Raw genomic sequence first — 13,532 nt, 5'->3', positions numbered from 1 at the left:
GACAGAGAATGAGATGGCTGGATGGCATCACCGACTCTGTGGACATGAGTTTGAGTGAACTCCGGGAGTTGGTGATGGACAGGGAGGCCTGGCGTGCTGTGATTCATTGGGTCGCAGAGAGTCGGACACGACTGAGCGACTGAACTGAACTGAACTGAACACAGTCAAAAGATTTGGCATAATCAGTAAAGCAGAAGTAGATGTTTTTCTGTAATTCTCTTGCTTTTTCTATGATCCAATGGATGGTGGCAATTTGATCTCTTGCTCCTCTACATTTTCTAAATCCATTGAACATCTAGAAGTTCATGGTTCACATTCTGTTGAAGCCTCACTTGCGGAATTTTGAGCATTACTTTGCTAGTGTGTGAGGTGAGTGTAATTGTGCGGTAGTTTGAACATTCTTTGGCATTGCCATTCTTTGGTATTGGAATGAAAACTGGTCATTTTTAGTTCTTTTGCCACTGTTGAGTTTTCCAAATTTGCTAGCATATTGAGTACAGCACTTTAACAGCGTCATCTTTTAGGATTTGAAGTAGCTCAGTTGGTAGTCCATCACCTCTGCTAGCTTTGTTCATAGTGATGCTTCCTAGGGCCTGCTTGACTTTGCATTCCAGGAAGTCTGGCTCTAGGTGAGTGATCACACTATCGTGGTTATCTGGGTCATGAAGATCTTTTTTGTATAGTTCTTCTGTGTATTCTTGCCACATCTTCTTAATATTTTTTGTTCTGTTAGGTCCATACCATTTATTTCCTTTACTGTGCCCATCTTTGCATGAATGTTCCCTTGGTATCTCTAATTTTCTTGAAGAGAGCTGTAGTGTTTCCCATTCTATTGTTTTTCTCTACTTTCTTTGCACTGATCACAGAAAGCTTTCTTATCTCTCCTTTTTATTCTTCGGAACTGTGCATTCCAATGGGTATATCTTTCCTTTTCTCCTTTTCCTTTAGCTTCTCTTATTTTCTCACCTATTTTAAGGTCTCCTCAGACAGCCATTTTGCCTTTTCGCATTTGTTTATCTTGTGGATGGTCTTGATCACTGCCTCCTGTACAATGTCACAAACCTCTGTCCATAGTTCTTCAGGCACTCTGTCTATTAGAACTAATCCCCTGAATCTATTTTTCTCTTACAGTGTATAATCGTAAGGTATTTGGTTTAAGTCATACTTGAATGGTCTAGTGGTTTTCCCTCCTTTCTTCAATTTAAGTCTGAATTTTACAATAAGAGGTTCATGATCTGAGCCGTAGTCAGCTCCTGATCTTGTTTTGCTGACTGTATAGAGCTTCTCTGTTTGGCCACAGTTAATGTAATCAATCTGATTTCAGTATTGACCATCTGGTGATATCCATGTGTAGAGTCTACTCTTGTGTTGTTGGAAGAGATTGTTTGCTATGACCAGTGTGTTCTCTTTGCAAGACTCTGTTAGCCTTTGCCCTGCTTCATTTTGTACTGGTCCATTTTGTGGATCACAAAAAGCTGGAAAGTTCTTAAAAAGATGGAAATACTAACCACTTTACCTGCCTCCTGAGAAACCTGTATGCAGATCAAGAATCAATGGTTAGAACCAGACAAGGAAAAGCAGACTGGTTCCTAATTAGGAAAGGAGTATGTCAAGGCTGTGTCTTGTCACCCTGCTTATTTAACTTCTATGCAGAATGCATCATGTGAAATGTTAGGCTGCATGAAACAAAAGCTGGTATCAAGATTGCAGAGAATCATATCAATAATTTCAGATATGCCAATGATACCACCATAATTATAGAAAATGAAGAGGAACTTAAAAGCCTCTTGATGATGGTGAAAGAGGAGAGTGAAGCTGGCTTAAACTCAGCATTCAAAATCTAAGATCATAGCATCTGGTCCCATCACTTCACGGCAAATAGATGGGGAAAAAATGGAAACTGTGGTGGATTTTATTTTCTTGGGCTCCAAAATCCCTGTGGACTGAAGCCATGAAATTAAAAGACATTTGCTCCTTGGAAGAAAAATTATGACAAACCTAGATGGCATACTAAAAAGCAGCGACATCACTTTGTTGACATTGTCTGTATAGTCAAAGCTTTGTTTTTTCCAGAAATCATGTAAGGATGTTAGATTTGGACCATAAAGAAGGCTGAATGCTTAAGAATTGGTGCTTTCAATCTGTGATACTGATGAAGACTCTTGAGAGTTCCTTGGACAGCAAGGACATCAAACCAGTCAATCCTAAAGGAAATCAACCCTATGTGCATTGGTAGGAATGAAGTTGAAGCTCTAGTACTTTGGCCACCTGATGAGAAGAGCCGTCTCATTGAAACGACCCTGATGCTTGTCAAAACTGAAGAGAAAAGGAAAAGAGGGCCAGGATGAGGTGGTTGTATAGCATCATCTACTCAGTTGACATGAGTTAGGGCAAACTCCGGGAGTGAGTAAAGGCCAGGGAAACTTGATGTCCTGCAGTCCATGGGGTTGCAAAGAGTCAGCCATACTGAACGACTGAGCAACAAACAGCAGTGAATGAAACAGTCAACAATATCTGTATAGAAATATTTGTCTGGATATGTTTTTCGTTCCTTTGCGAATATACCCAGGCATGGAATTGCTGAATCATATGGTAACTATATGTTTAACTTCTATTTATTTTTTAAGCACTTGTCAAAGTCACTTTAAACTTACAGAATGTTATATGTCAATTATATATCAATAGAACTGGAGGGAAAAGCTAAGGTAGGAGCATTCCCCCAAGAAAAGGGAAGAAAAAGGAAATCAATATTGAATTGAATAGGTACTGAACTTTTCTTCTTTTGTCCTTAGATTTGACACCTTCCTGTAGTGGTGCCATTGGGCTGTGGCAGTGGTTTCTACCTCTTTTCCCTTAGACCTCTGCCCACTTGCCATTAAGTACCATAATTAATTTGGTTTATCTTTTATTCTGTCCTTTCAGCTGAATCCTTCAAAGAATTTGCTGAATTGCTCAGCGAAGTAGAAAACGAGAGGATGATGATGGTAGGTCATTAACACTTGGTCTGGAGCCAAGATCATGGCTGATTTTGGGGATTTTTTCTGTCCTCATTGGTTGGAGTGATGCTTTTTTGTTTGAGTTTCTGTCTCATTACTACCTGGGTACTATAAAGACTGGGAATTGATTTGGTTATTCTATCTGAAGTTCCCATTCTGAGAGTTTAAAGGGCAATCACCCTATTCATTTCAGTGAGATGAGACTTGAGAGGACATTAAATTTGGCTGTTGAACATATTGACAAAAATTGCGGTCTTTAGTGTTCTTAAACAAATTATCTATTTGTGTGTTTATCTGCTTTTAGAAATAGTGAGTTTATATTTATATGTTTACATTTAAACATGTGATAGTTTTATTTATTTCTATGTGATAACTTTTTTACTTACATTTAAAATCTAATTCATTAATATTAATAGACTTTGATATTTAGAGCAGTTCTAGTATTGTAGAAAAATTGAGTGAAAATACAAAGAGATTTCATATACAGTTGCCCTTTGAACATGTGTTTGAGCTCTGTGAGTCCACTTATATGTGGGTACTTTTCAGTGAATACTACAGTACTACATGATCTGAGTTTGGTTGAATCTATGGGTACAGAACCTCAGATACTAGAGGACTGACTGTAAGGCTATATGCAGACTTTTGACTGCACAGGGTTGGGGCTTATGCCGTTAACACTTGCACTGTTCAAAGGTAAACTGTACTCCCTTTCTCCTTGCCACCACGCCCCATATAGTGTCCCTTATTATTAACATCTTGCATGTGTGGTTTCCCTTATTATTAACAACTTGCATTTGTTCCAATTAATGAACCTATATCAACAGAATATTATTAGCTGAAGTCCATGGTTACTTTATGGTTCAATTTCTGTGGTAAATATTTTATCGCTTTTGACAAATGCTTAATGACATATATACAGCATCAATGTTTCATCATACAGAATATTGTCACTGCTCTAAAAATCTCCTGTGATTCCCCCTACCTTCTCTGACACCCAAACCCCTGACAAACACTTATCTTTTTACTGTGTTTTGCCTCTTCTAGAATGTCGTATAATTGGAGTCGTATAATATAGCTTTATCAGATTGGCTTCTTTGACTTAGCATCATGCATTTAAAGTTCCTCTATGTCTTTTCATGGCTTCATAACTTGTTTCTTTTGGTCAGTGAATAATATGTATGCATATATTATAGTATATAGTCCATTATATGGATGTGCCATGGTTTCTTCATCGTTTCACCTTATGAAGAATATATTGGTTACTCCCAAGTTTTGGCAATTATGAAAAATCTTCCATGCACATCTGTGTACAAATTTTTATGTGGATATAAATTTTCAGCTCTTTTCAGTAACTTCTAAGGGATACAATTTCTAGATTGTGTGATGAGTAGGTCTAGATTTGTAAAACACTGCCAAACTGTCTTCCAAAGTGGCTGTACCATTTTGCAATCTCACCAGCCATGAATGACAGTTCTTGTTGCTGCACATCGTTGCAAGCTTTTGATGTTGGCTGTGATTTGGATTTCACCCACTCTAATATGTGTTTTCATTGTTGTTTTTTGCTAAGTCATGTTCAGCTCTTTGTGACTCCATGGACTGCAGCATGCCAGATTTCCCTGTCCTTTACTATCTCCTGGAGTTTGCCCAAACTCATGTCCATTGAGTCGCATCCTTTGTTGCCCCCTTCTTCTCCTGACTTCAAAATGTCCCAGCATTAAGTTCTTTTCCAATGAGTTGGATCTTTGCATCAGGTGGCCAAAGTATTGGAGCTTGAAATTCAGCCTCAGTCTATCCAATGAATATTCAGGGTTGATTTCCTTTATGATTAACTGCAAGGTTTGATCTCCTTATAGCCCAAAGGACTCTGAAGAGTCATCTCCAGGACTAGAATTTGAAGGTATCAATTCTTCAGCACTCATCCTTCTTTATGGTCCAACTGTCACATCTGTACATGACTACTGGAAAAACCATAGCTTCGGCTATACAGGTTTCTGTTGGCAAAGTGAAGTTGCTGATTTTTAGTACACTGTCTAGGTTTATTATAGCTTTCTTTCCAAGGCCCAAATGTCTTTTAATTTCATGGCTGCGATCACCACCCAGTTATTTTGGAGCCAGAGAAAATAAAATCTGTCACTGCTTCTACTTTTCTCTCTTCTATTTGCCAGCAAGTGATGTGACCAGATGCCATGATCTTAGTGTTTTGAATGTTGAGTTTTAAGCCAGCTTTTCATTCTCCTCTTTTACCCTCATCAAGAGTCTCTTTAATTCCTCTTCACCTTTTGCCATTGGTGGTACCGTCTGCATATCTGAGGTCATTGATATTTCTCCCAGCAATCTTGATTCTAATTTGTGTTTTATCCAGTCTAGCATTTCACATGAGGTACTCTGCATACATGTTAAATAAGCATGGTGACAATATACAGCCTTGAGGTACTCTTTTCCCAATGTTGAACCAGTCCATTTTTCTATGTCTAGTTCTAATTATTGCTTCTTGACCTGCGTATCAGCTTCTCATGAGACAGGTTAGGTGATCTGGTATTCCCATCTCTTTAAGAATTTTCCACGGTTTGTTATTGTCCACACAGTCAAAGACTTTCGTGTAGTCAATGAAGCAGGTATTCTTCTGGACTTCCCTTGCTTTCTTTATGATCCAGCAAATGTTGACAATTCAATCTTTGGTTCCTCTGCCTTTTGTAAATCCAGTTTGTACACCTGGAAGTTCTCGGTTCACATACTGCTGAAGCTTAGCTTGAAGCATTTTGTTCATTACCTAGCTAACATGAAATGAGTGTAATTGTACATTAGTTTGAATGTTCTTTAGCATTGCTCTTCTTTGCAGTTGGAATGAAAATTGACCTTTTCCAGTAGTCCTGTGGCCACTGGTAGGTTTTCCAAATTTGCTGACATATTGAATGCAGCACTTTAACAGCGTCATTGTTCAGGATTTGAGATAGCTCAGCTGTAATTCCATTGCTTCCACTAGGATTGTTCGTAGTAATGCTTCCTGAGGCCACTTGATTTCACACTCCAAGATGTGTGGCTCTGAGTGAGTGACCACACCATCGTGGTTATCTGGGTCATTAAGACCTTTTTTGTATAGTTCTGTGTATTCTTGTCACCTCTTCTTAGTGTCTTCTGCTTCTGTTAGGTACTTACCATTTTTGTCGTTTATCATGCCCATCCTATTATGAAATGTTCCTTTGTGTATAATAGTAAATGTTTGCTGTTGTAATTTGCTTTTTCCTGATGGCATTTGATTTGGAACATAATTCCATATGTTTATTTGCTGTCTATACATCATCTTTCATGAGGGACGTGTTCACGACTTTTGCCTACTTCTTGAAAGTGAAAGTCTCTCAGTTGTGTTCGAATCTTTGTCTTAATTGTTTTTTTTTTCCTATTGTTAAGTTTTAAGATTTCCTTGTATGTTTTGGTTGCCAGGCCTTTATCAGAAATGTTCTTTGCACAAAATATCCCAGTTTTTATCTTATTTTTTCATTTTTAAAGAAAGTCTTTTGCAGAGCAGAAGTTTTGAATTTGAATGAAGTCCATTTTATGAGCTCTTTCATCAATCGTGCTTTTGGAATTGTATCTAAAAAGGCATTACCAAACAAAAAGTCATCTATATGGTTTCATATGTTATTTTGTAAGTCTTCCCTAAGGCTCAGTGGGTAGAGTATCTGCCTGCAATACAGGAAATACAGGAGATGCATGTTCAATCCTTGGGTTGGGAAATTTCCCTGGAGGAGGAAATGGTAACCCAGGCCAATATTCTTGCCTGAAAAATTCCACGTGTTGAGGAGCCTCATGGGCTACAATCCAAAGGGTCAGAGAGAATTGGACACACTTATGGACTGGCACAATATCTTCTAGGAGTTTTATAATTATGTTATACATTTAGGTCTATGATCCTTTTTGAACTAATTCTTCTTTTGTTTGTTTTCTTTTTAAAAAATTATTTATTTTTAATTGAAGGGTCATTGCTTTATATAATTTTATTTTCTGTTGAACATCAATAAGAATCAGCCACATCCCCTCCCACATGGATGTCCCTCCCATCTGGCCCCATCCAACCCTTCTAGATTGTTACAGAGTCCCTGTTTGAGTTCCCTGAGCCATACAACAAATTCCCATTGGCTATCTATTTTACATATGGTATTGTAAGTTTCCATGTTACTCTTTCTGTACATCTCACCCTCTCCTCCCCTCTCTACATGTCCATAAGTCTGTTCTTTATGTCTGTTTCTCCATTGCTGCCCTGCAAATAAATTCTTCAGTACCATCTTTCTAGATTCCATATATATGCCTTAGTATATGATATTTATATTTCTCTTTCTGACTTACTTCACTCTGCTTAATAGGCTCTAGGTATGTCCACATTATTAGAACTGACTCAAATGTATTCCTTTTTATGGCTGAGTAATATTCCATTGTATATATATACCACAGCTTCTTTATCCTTTCATCTGTCAATGGATATGTAGGTTGCTTCTATATTCTAGCTATTGTAAATAGTGGTGCAGTAAACACTGGGATACAAGTGTCTTCTTCAATTTTGGTTTCCTCAGGGTATATGCTAAACCATAGGATTTTCGGGTCATGTGGTGGTTTTATTCCTGTTTTTTAAACGAATCTCCATACTATCTTCAATCGTTGCTGTATCAATCCACATTTCTCCACACCCTCTCTGGCTATAGTTTATAGTCTTTTTTATGATGGCTATGACTCACTGGAAAAGACTCTGATGCTCAGAGGGATTGGGAGCAGGAGGAGAAGGGGACGACAGAGAATGAGATGGCTGGATAGCATCACCGACTCCCTGGACATGAGGTTGAGTGAACTCTGGTAGTTGGTGATGGACAGGGAGGCCTGGCGTGCTGTGATTCATGGGGTCGGCAGGGAGTTGGACACGACTGAGCGACTGAACTGAACTGAACTGAACGGATTCTGACTTGTGTGAGGTGGTATCTCATTGTTGTTTTGATTTGCATTTCTCTAATAACGAGTGATGTTGAGCATCTTTTCATGTCTTTATTAGCTGTCTGTATGTCTTCTTTGGATAAATGTTTATTTAAGTCTTTTTCCCACTTTTTGATTGGGCTGTTGGTTTTTCTGGTATTGAGTTATATGAGTGGCTTGTATATTTTAGAAATTAATTATTTGTCAGTTGTTTCCTTTACTATTATTTTCTCCCATTTTGAAGGGTTGTCTTTTCACCTCGTTTTTTGCTTCCTTTGCTGTACCAAAGCTTTGAAGTTTAATTAGGTCCCACTTGATTGCCTTTATTTTTATTTCTGTTACTGTAGGAGTAACAGAGGAGAAGGCAATGGCACCCCACTCCAGTACTCTTGCCTGGAAAATCCCATGGATGGAGGAGCCTGGTAGGCAGCAGTCCATGGGGTCACGAAGAGTCGGACACGACTGAACGACTTCACTTTCACATTTCTCTTTCATGCATTGGAGGAGGAAATGGCAACCCACTCCAGTGTTCTTGCCTGGAGAATCCCAGGGATGGGGGAGCCTGGTGGGCTGCCATCTATGGGGTCACACAGAGTCGGACACGACTGAAGTGACTTAGCAGCAGCAGCAGCAGCAGCAGCAGGAGTAACAGAAGGGTCATAGAGGATCTTGCTTTGATCATGTTGTCGAATATTCTGCCTGTGTTTTCCTCTAAGAGTTTTATAGTTTCTGGTCTTATGTTTAGGTCTTTAATCCATTTTGATTTTATCTTTGTGTATGGCATTCAAAAGTGTTCTAATTTCATTGTTTTACATGTAGCTGTCCAGTTTTCCTAGCACCACTTATTGAAGAGGCTATCTTTGCCCCTTTATATATTCTTGCCTCCTTGGTCAAAAATAAGATACCCATTGGTCCATGGGTTATCTCTGGGCTATCTATCTTGTTCCATTGTTACATATTTCTGCTTTTGTGCTAGTGCCATACTGTCTTGATGACTGCAACTTTGTAGTACAGTCTGAAGTCAGAAAGGTTGATTGCTCCAGCTCCATTCTTCTTTCTCAAGACTGCTTTGGGTATTTGGGCTTTTTTGTGTTTCCTTATGAACTGTGAACTTTTTTGTTCTAGTTCTGTGAAAAATGGCAATGTTAATTTGATAAGAAACATTGAATTTGTAGATTGAATTTGGTAGTATACTCATTTTCACAATGTAGATCTTCTTACCCAGGATATGGTATATCTCTCCATCTGTTTATGTCATCTTTGATTTCATTCATCAGTATCTTATGATTTTTGATATACAGTTCTTTTGTCTCCTTAGGTAGGTTTATTTTTAGATATTTTATTCTTTTTGTTGCAATGGTGAATGGGATTGATTCCTTAATTTCTCTCTCTGATTTTTCATTGTTACTATATGGGAATGCAGGTGATTTCTGTGTATTGACCCTGTATCCCACAACTTTGCTACATTCACTGATTCAGTTCAGTTCAGTTCAGGCGCTGAGTCATGTCTGACTCTTTGCGACCCCATGAATCACAGCACGCCAGGCCTCCCTGTCCATCACCAACTCCCGGAGTTCACTCAAACTCATGTCCATCGAGTTGGTGATGCCATCCAGCCATCTCATTCTCTGTCGTCCCCATCTCCTCCCACCCCTAATCCCTCCTAGCATCAGACTCTTTTCCAGTGAGTCAACTCGTCACATGAGGTGGCCATTCACTGATTAGCTCTAGTAATTTTCTGATAGTTTCTTTTGGTTTTTCTATGTATAGTATCATGTCATCTGCAAGCAATGAGAGCTTTGCCTCTTCTTTTCTGATCTGGTTTCCTTTTATTTCTATTTCTTCTCTAATTGCCATAGCTAGGCAAAATTATATTGAATAATACTGGTGAGAGTGGACACCCTTGTCTTTTTCCTTATCTTAGAGGGAATGCTTTCAGTTTTTCATCACTGAGAATGTTTTCTGTTGGCTAATCATATGTGATCTTTACTATGTTGAGGTAGGTTCTTTCTTTGCCCATTTTTTTGATGCATTTTTATCATAAATTGGTACTGAATTTTGTCAAAGACATTTTATGCATCTATTGAGATTATCACATGGTTTTTATCTTTCAGTTTTTTTATATAGTGGATCACATTGATTGATTTGTATATATTGAAGAATCCTTGCATCCCTGGAATAAACACAACTTGGTCATGGTGTATGAGCTTTTTAATGTGTTGTTGAATTCTGTTTGCTAGAATTTTGTTGAGGAGTGGATCTATGTTCATCAGTGATATTGACCTGAAGTGTTCTTTTTTTGTGTTGCCTTTGCCTGATTTTGTTATCAGGGTGATTTTGGCTTTTTAGAATGAGTTTGGATGTGTTCCTTCCTCTGCAATTTTTTGGAATAGTTTCAGAAAAATAGGCATTAGTGCTTCTTTAAGTGTATGATAAAATTCTCCTGTGAAGCCATCTGTCCCTGGGTTTTTGTTTCCTGGGAGAGTTTTGATTTCAGTATTTGTAATTGCCTTGTTCATAATTTGTATTTCTTTCTGATTCAGTCTTGGGAGGTTGAACTGTTCTGATTATCTGTCCGTTTCCTTTAGATTGTTCATTTTATTAGCATATAATTGCTCATAATATTCTCTTATGATCCTTTGTATTTCTGTGTTGTCTGTTGTAACCTCTCCTTTTCATTTCTATTTTTTAATTTGATTTTTCTCCCTGTTTTTCTTGATGAGTCTGGCTAGTAAATTGTCAATTTTGTTTATCTTTTCAAAGAAGCAGTTTTTAGTTTTATTAACCTTTGCTTGTTTCCTTCATTTCTTTGTCATTTATTTCTGCTCTAATCTTTATTATTTCTTTCCTTTTGATTAATTTGGGGTTTCTTGTTTTTCTTTTTCCAGCAGCTTTCAATGTAGAATTAGGTTGTCTATTCAATGCTTTTCTTGTTTCTTAAGGTAGGATTGTATTACTATAAACTTCCCTCTTAGAACTTATTTTGCTGAACCCCATAGTTTTTGGCTCATCATGTTTTCGTTTTCATTTGTTCTAGGAATCTTTTGATTTCCATTCTTATTTCTTTGGTAAAATCTTAGTTATTTAGTAACGTATTGTTTAATCTCCACGAGTTTGTATTTTTTGCAGGTTTTCTTTTCTTTTTTCTGTAGTTGATATCTTGTCTCAACGTTGTGGTCAGAGAAGATACTTGATACAATTTCAATTTTCATAAATTTACTGAAGCTTGATTTGTGGCCCAAGATATGGTCTATCCTGAAGAATGTGCCATATGCACTTGAGAAGAAAGTGTATTGTAGAATACACTACATTTGGATGTAAAATCCTGAAGATAGAAATTGGGTCCATTTAGTCTAATGTTTCATTTAAGGTTTGTGTTTCCTTATTGATTCTCTGTTTTGATGATCTGTCTATGGGTATAAGTGAGGTGTTTAAGTCTCCTACTATCACTGTGTTGCTGTCAATTTCCCCTCTTATGTCTGAGTGTTTGCCTTCCGTTTTGAGGTGCTCCTGTGTTGGGCGCATACAACTTTACAATTGTTATGTCTTCTTGGATTGATACCTTTATCATTATATCCTTGATCATTATGTATTTCTTTGCCTCTTGTCTGTTTTGTCTGAATTAAGGATTTCCATTCCAGCTTTCTTTTGGTTTCCATTCTCATGGAATATCTTTTTTCATGCTTTTATTTTCATCCTTTTATTTAGATCTGAAGTGGGTCTCTTATAGACAACATATATATGAGTCTTGTTTCTATATCCATTCAGTCATTCTGTATTTTTTGGTTTGTGCATTATATGTTCCTATTGGCATTTTCTTAATTGTTTGAGTTTGTTTTTGTAGGTCTTTCCTTTCTCTTGTGTTTGCTGGCTATGTAAGTCCCTTTAGTATTTGTTGTAAGGCTGGTTTGGTGGTGCTAAACTCTCTTAACTTTGGCTTGTTTGTGAAGCTTTTGGTTTCTCCATCAATTTTGAATGAGATCTTTGCCAGGTATAGTAATCTTGGTTGTAGATTTTTTTCTTTCAGTACTTTAAATATATCCTGCCATACCCTTCTGGCCTACAGAGTTTCTGCTAAATGATCCGCTGTTTATCATATGGGTTTTCCCTTGTATGTTGCTTTTCTCTTGCTGCTTTAATATTCTTTCTTTGTGTTTAATCTCTGTTAGCTTGATTGATATGTATCTTGATGTGTTTCTCCTTGGGTTTATCCTCTAAGGGACTCTGTGATTCGTGGACTTGATTGATTATTTCCTTTCCCATGTTGGGGAAGTTTTCAACTATAATTTCTTCAAAAATATTTCTCAGTGCCTTTATTTTTTTCCTTCTTACTCTGGGACACCTTTATTTCGAATATTGGTGCATTTATTGTTGTCCCAAATGTCTCAGAATATCCTCAATTCTTTTCATTCTTTTTCATTTATTCTGCTCTTCAGCAGTTATTTCCACCATTCTGTCCTCCAGTTCACTTATCCATTTTTTGCCTCAGTTATTCTACGATTGGTTCCTTCCACAATATTTTAACTTCAGTAATTGTGTGATGCTTTTGAACTGTGGTGTTGGAGAAGACTCTTGAGGGTCCCTTATACTGCAAGGAGATCCAACCAGTCCATTCTAGAGGAGATCAATCCTGGGTGTTCATTGGAAGGACTGATGCTAAAGCTGAAGCTGCAATACTTTGGCCACCTCATGCGACGAGTTGACTCACTGGAAAAGACTCTGATGCTGGGAAAGGTTGGGGGCGGGAGGAGAAGGGGGCGACCGAGAATGAGATGGCTGGATGGCATCACCGACTCTGTGGACATGAGTTTGAGTGTACTCCGGGAGTTGGTGATGGATAGGGAGGCCTGGCGTGCTGTGATTCATGGGGTCGCGGATAGTCGGACACGACTGAGCGACTGAACTGAACTGAACTGAATTGTGTTCTTCATTATCTGTTTGTTTATTCTTTATTTTTTTCTACGTCCTTGGTGATTGTATTAACTGTATCGTTCCTTGCATTTTCTCCATTCTGTTTTCAAGTCTTTGGAACATCTTTACTGTCTTTGTTCTGAATTCCCTTCCAAGTAGATTGCCTATTTCCTCTTCACTTATTTTCTCTTGTGAATTTCTCCCTTATTCTTTCATTTGTTCTCTATTTCTTTGTCTTTCCATGCTTTTTTCTAACTTGCTCCATTTGAAGTCTCCTTTTCACAGGTTTTAGAATTGTATTCCTTCTTCCTTTTGGTTTTTGCCCTTGGAGAGAAAGGTCGGTTGAGTGGTTTGCGTTAACTTTTTGTTAAGGGTGACTTGTGCCTGTGTTTTAGTTGGAGATCAAGCAGATCAAGCAGGTAATTACAGAAATAGTGGGACACATGCATATACTTCCACACACACAGTTATAACCAAAATATTCTAAAGGAAAAAGTACAGGTGACTGACTTAGTGAACAGGGAAACCAAAGTTGATAATGACCAATTAAAAGCAGAGCTCACTAATGCTCATTATCAGCTGAGACTTGGCAGAGTGCCACCTGGGGAATATAGCAAAGATAGCAGAACAACTTAAATTACATGATGAAAAAAGAGTGAAGGGAGG

General features: G+C 37.9%; 1 protein-coding gene across 7 annotated transcripts in view; it reads left to right on the top strand.

The window, feature by feature from the left end:
• The window catches only part of OPHN1 (oligophrenin 1), a 534,987-nt gene that overhangs the window by 153,379 nt on the left and 368,076 nt on the right, over window positions 1–13,532 (top strand). For 6 of the 7 annotated variants that reach the window (XM_088833841.1, XM_088833840.1, XM_088833845.1 and 3 more), the window contains exon 4: window positions 2,923–2,984. The exons of the other annotated variant lie outside the window; for it this stretch is intronic. In XM_088833841.1, coding sequence (XP_088689967.1) covers window positions 2,923–2,984 — 62 coding nt within the window. The remainder of the gene's footprint in view (window positions 1–2,922; window positions 2,985–13,532) is intronic. 7 annotated transcript variants of the gene reach the window in all.

This window comes from Moschus berezovskii, chromosome X (genome assembly GCF_049115385.1).
Source record: "Moschus berezovskii isolate FMDL1 chromosome X, NW_MosBer_1.0, whole genome shotgun sequence".
Taxonomy (NCBI): Eukaryota; Metazoa; Chordata; class Mammalia; order Artiodactyla; family Moschidae; genus Moschus; species Moschus berezovskii.
The sequence above is the reverse complement of the archived record's forward strand: the minus strand, read 5'-3'. Positions and strand labels throughout refer to the sequence as shown.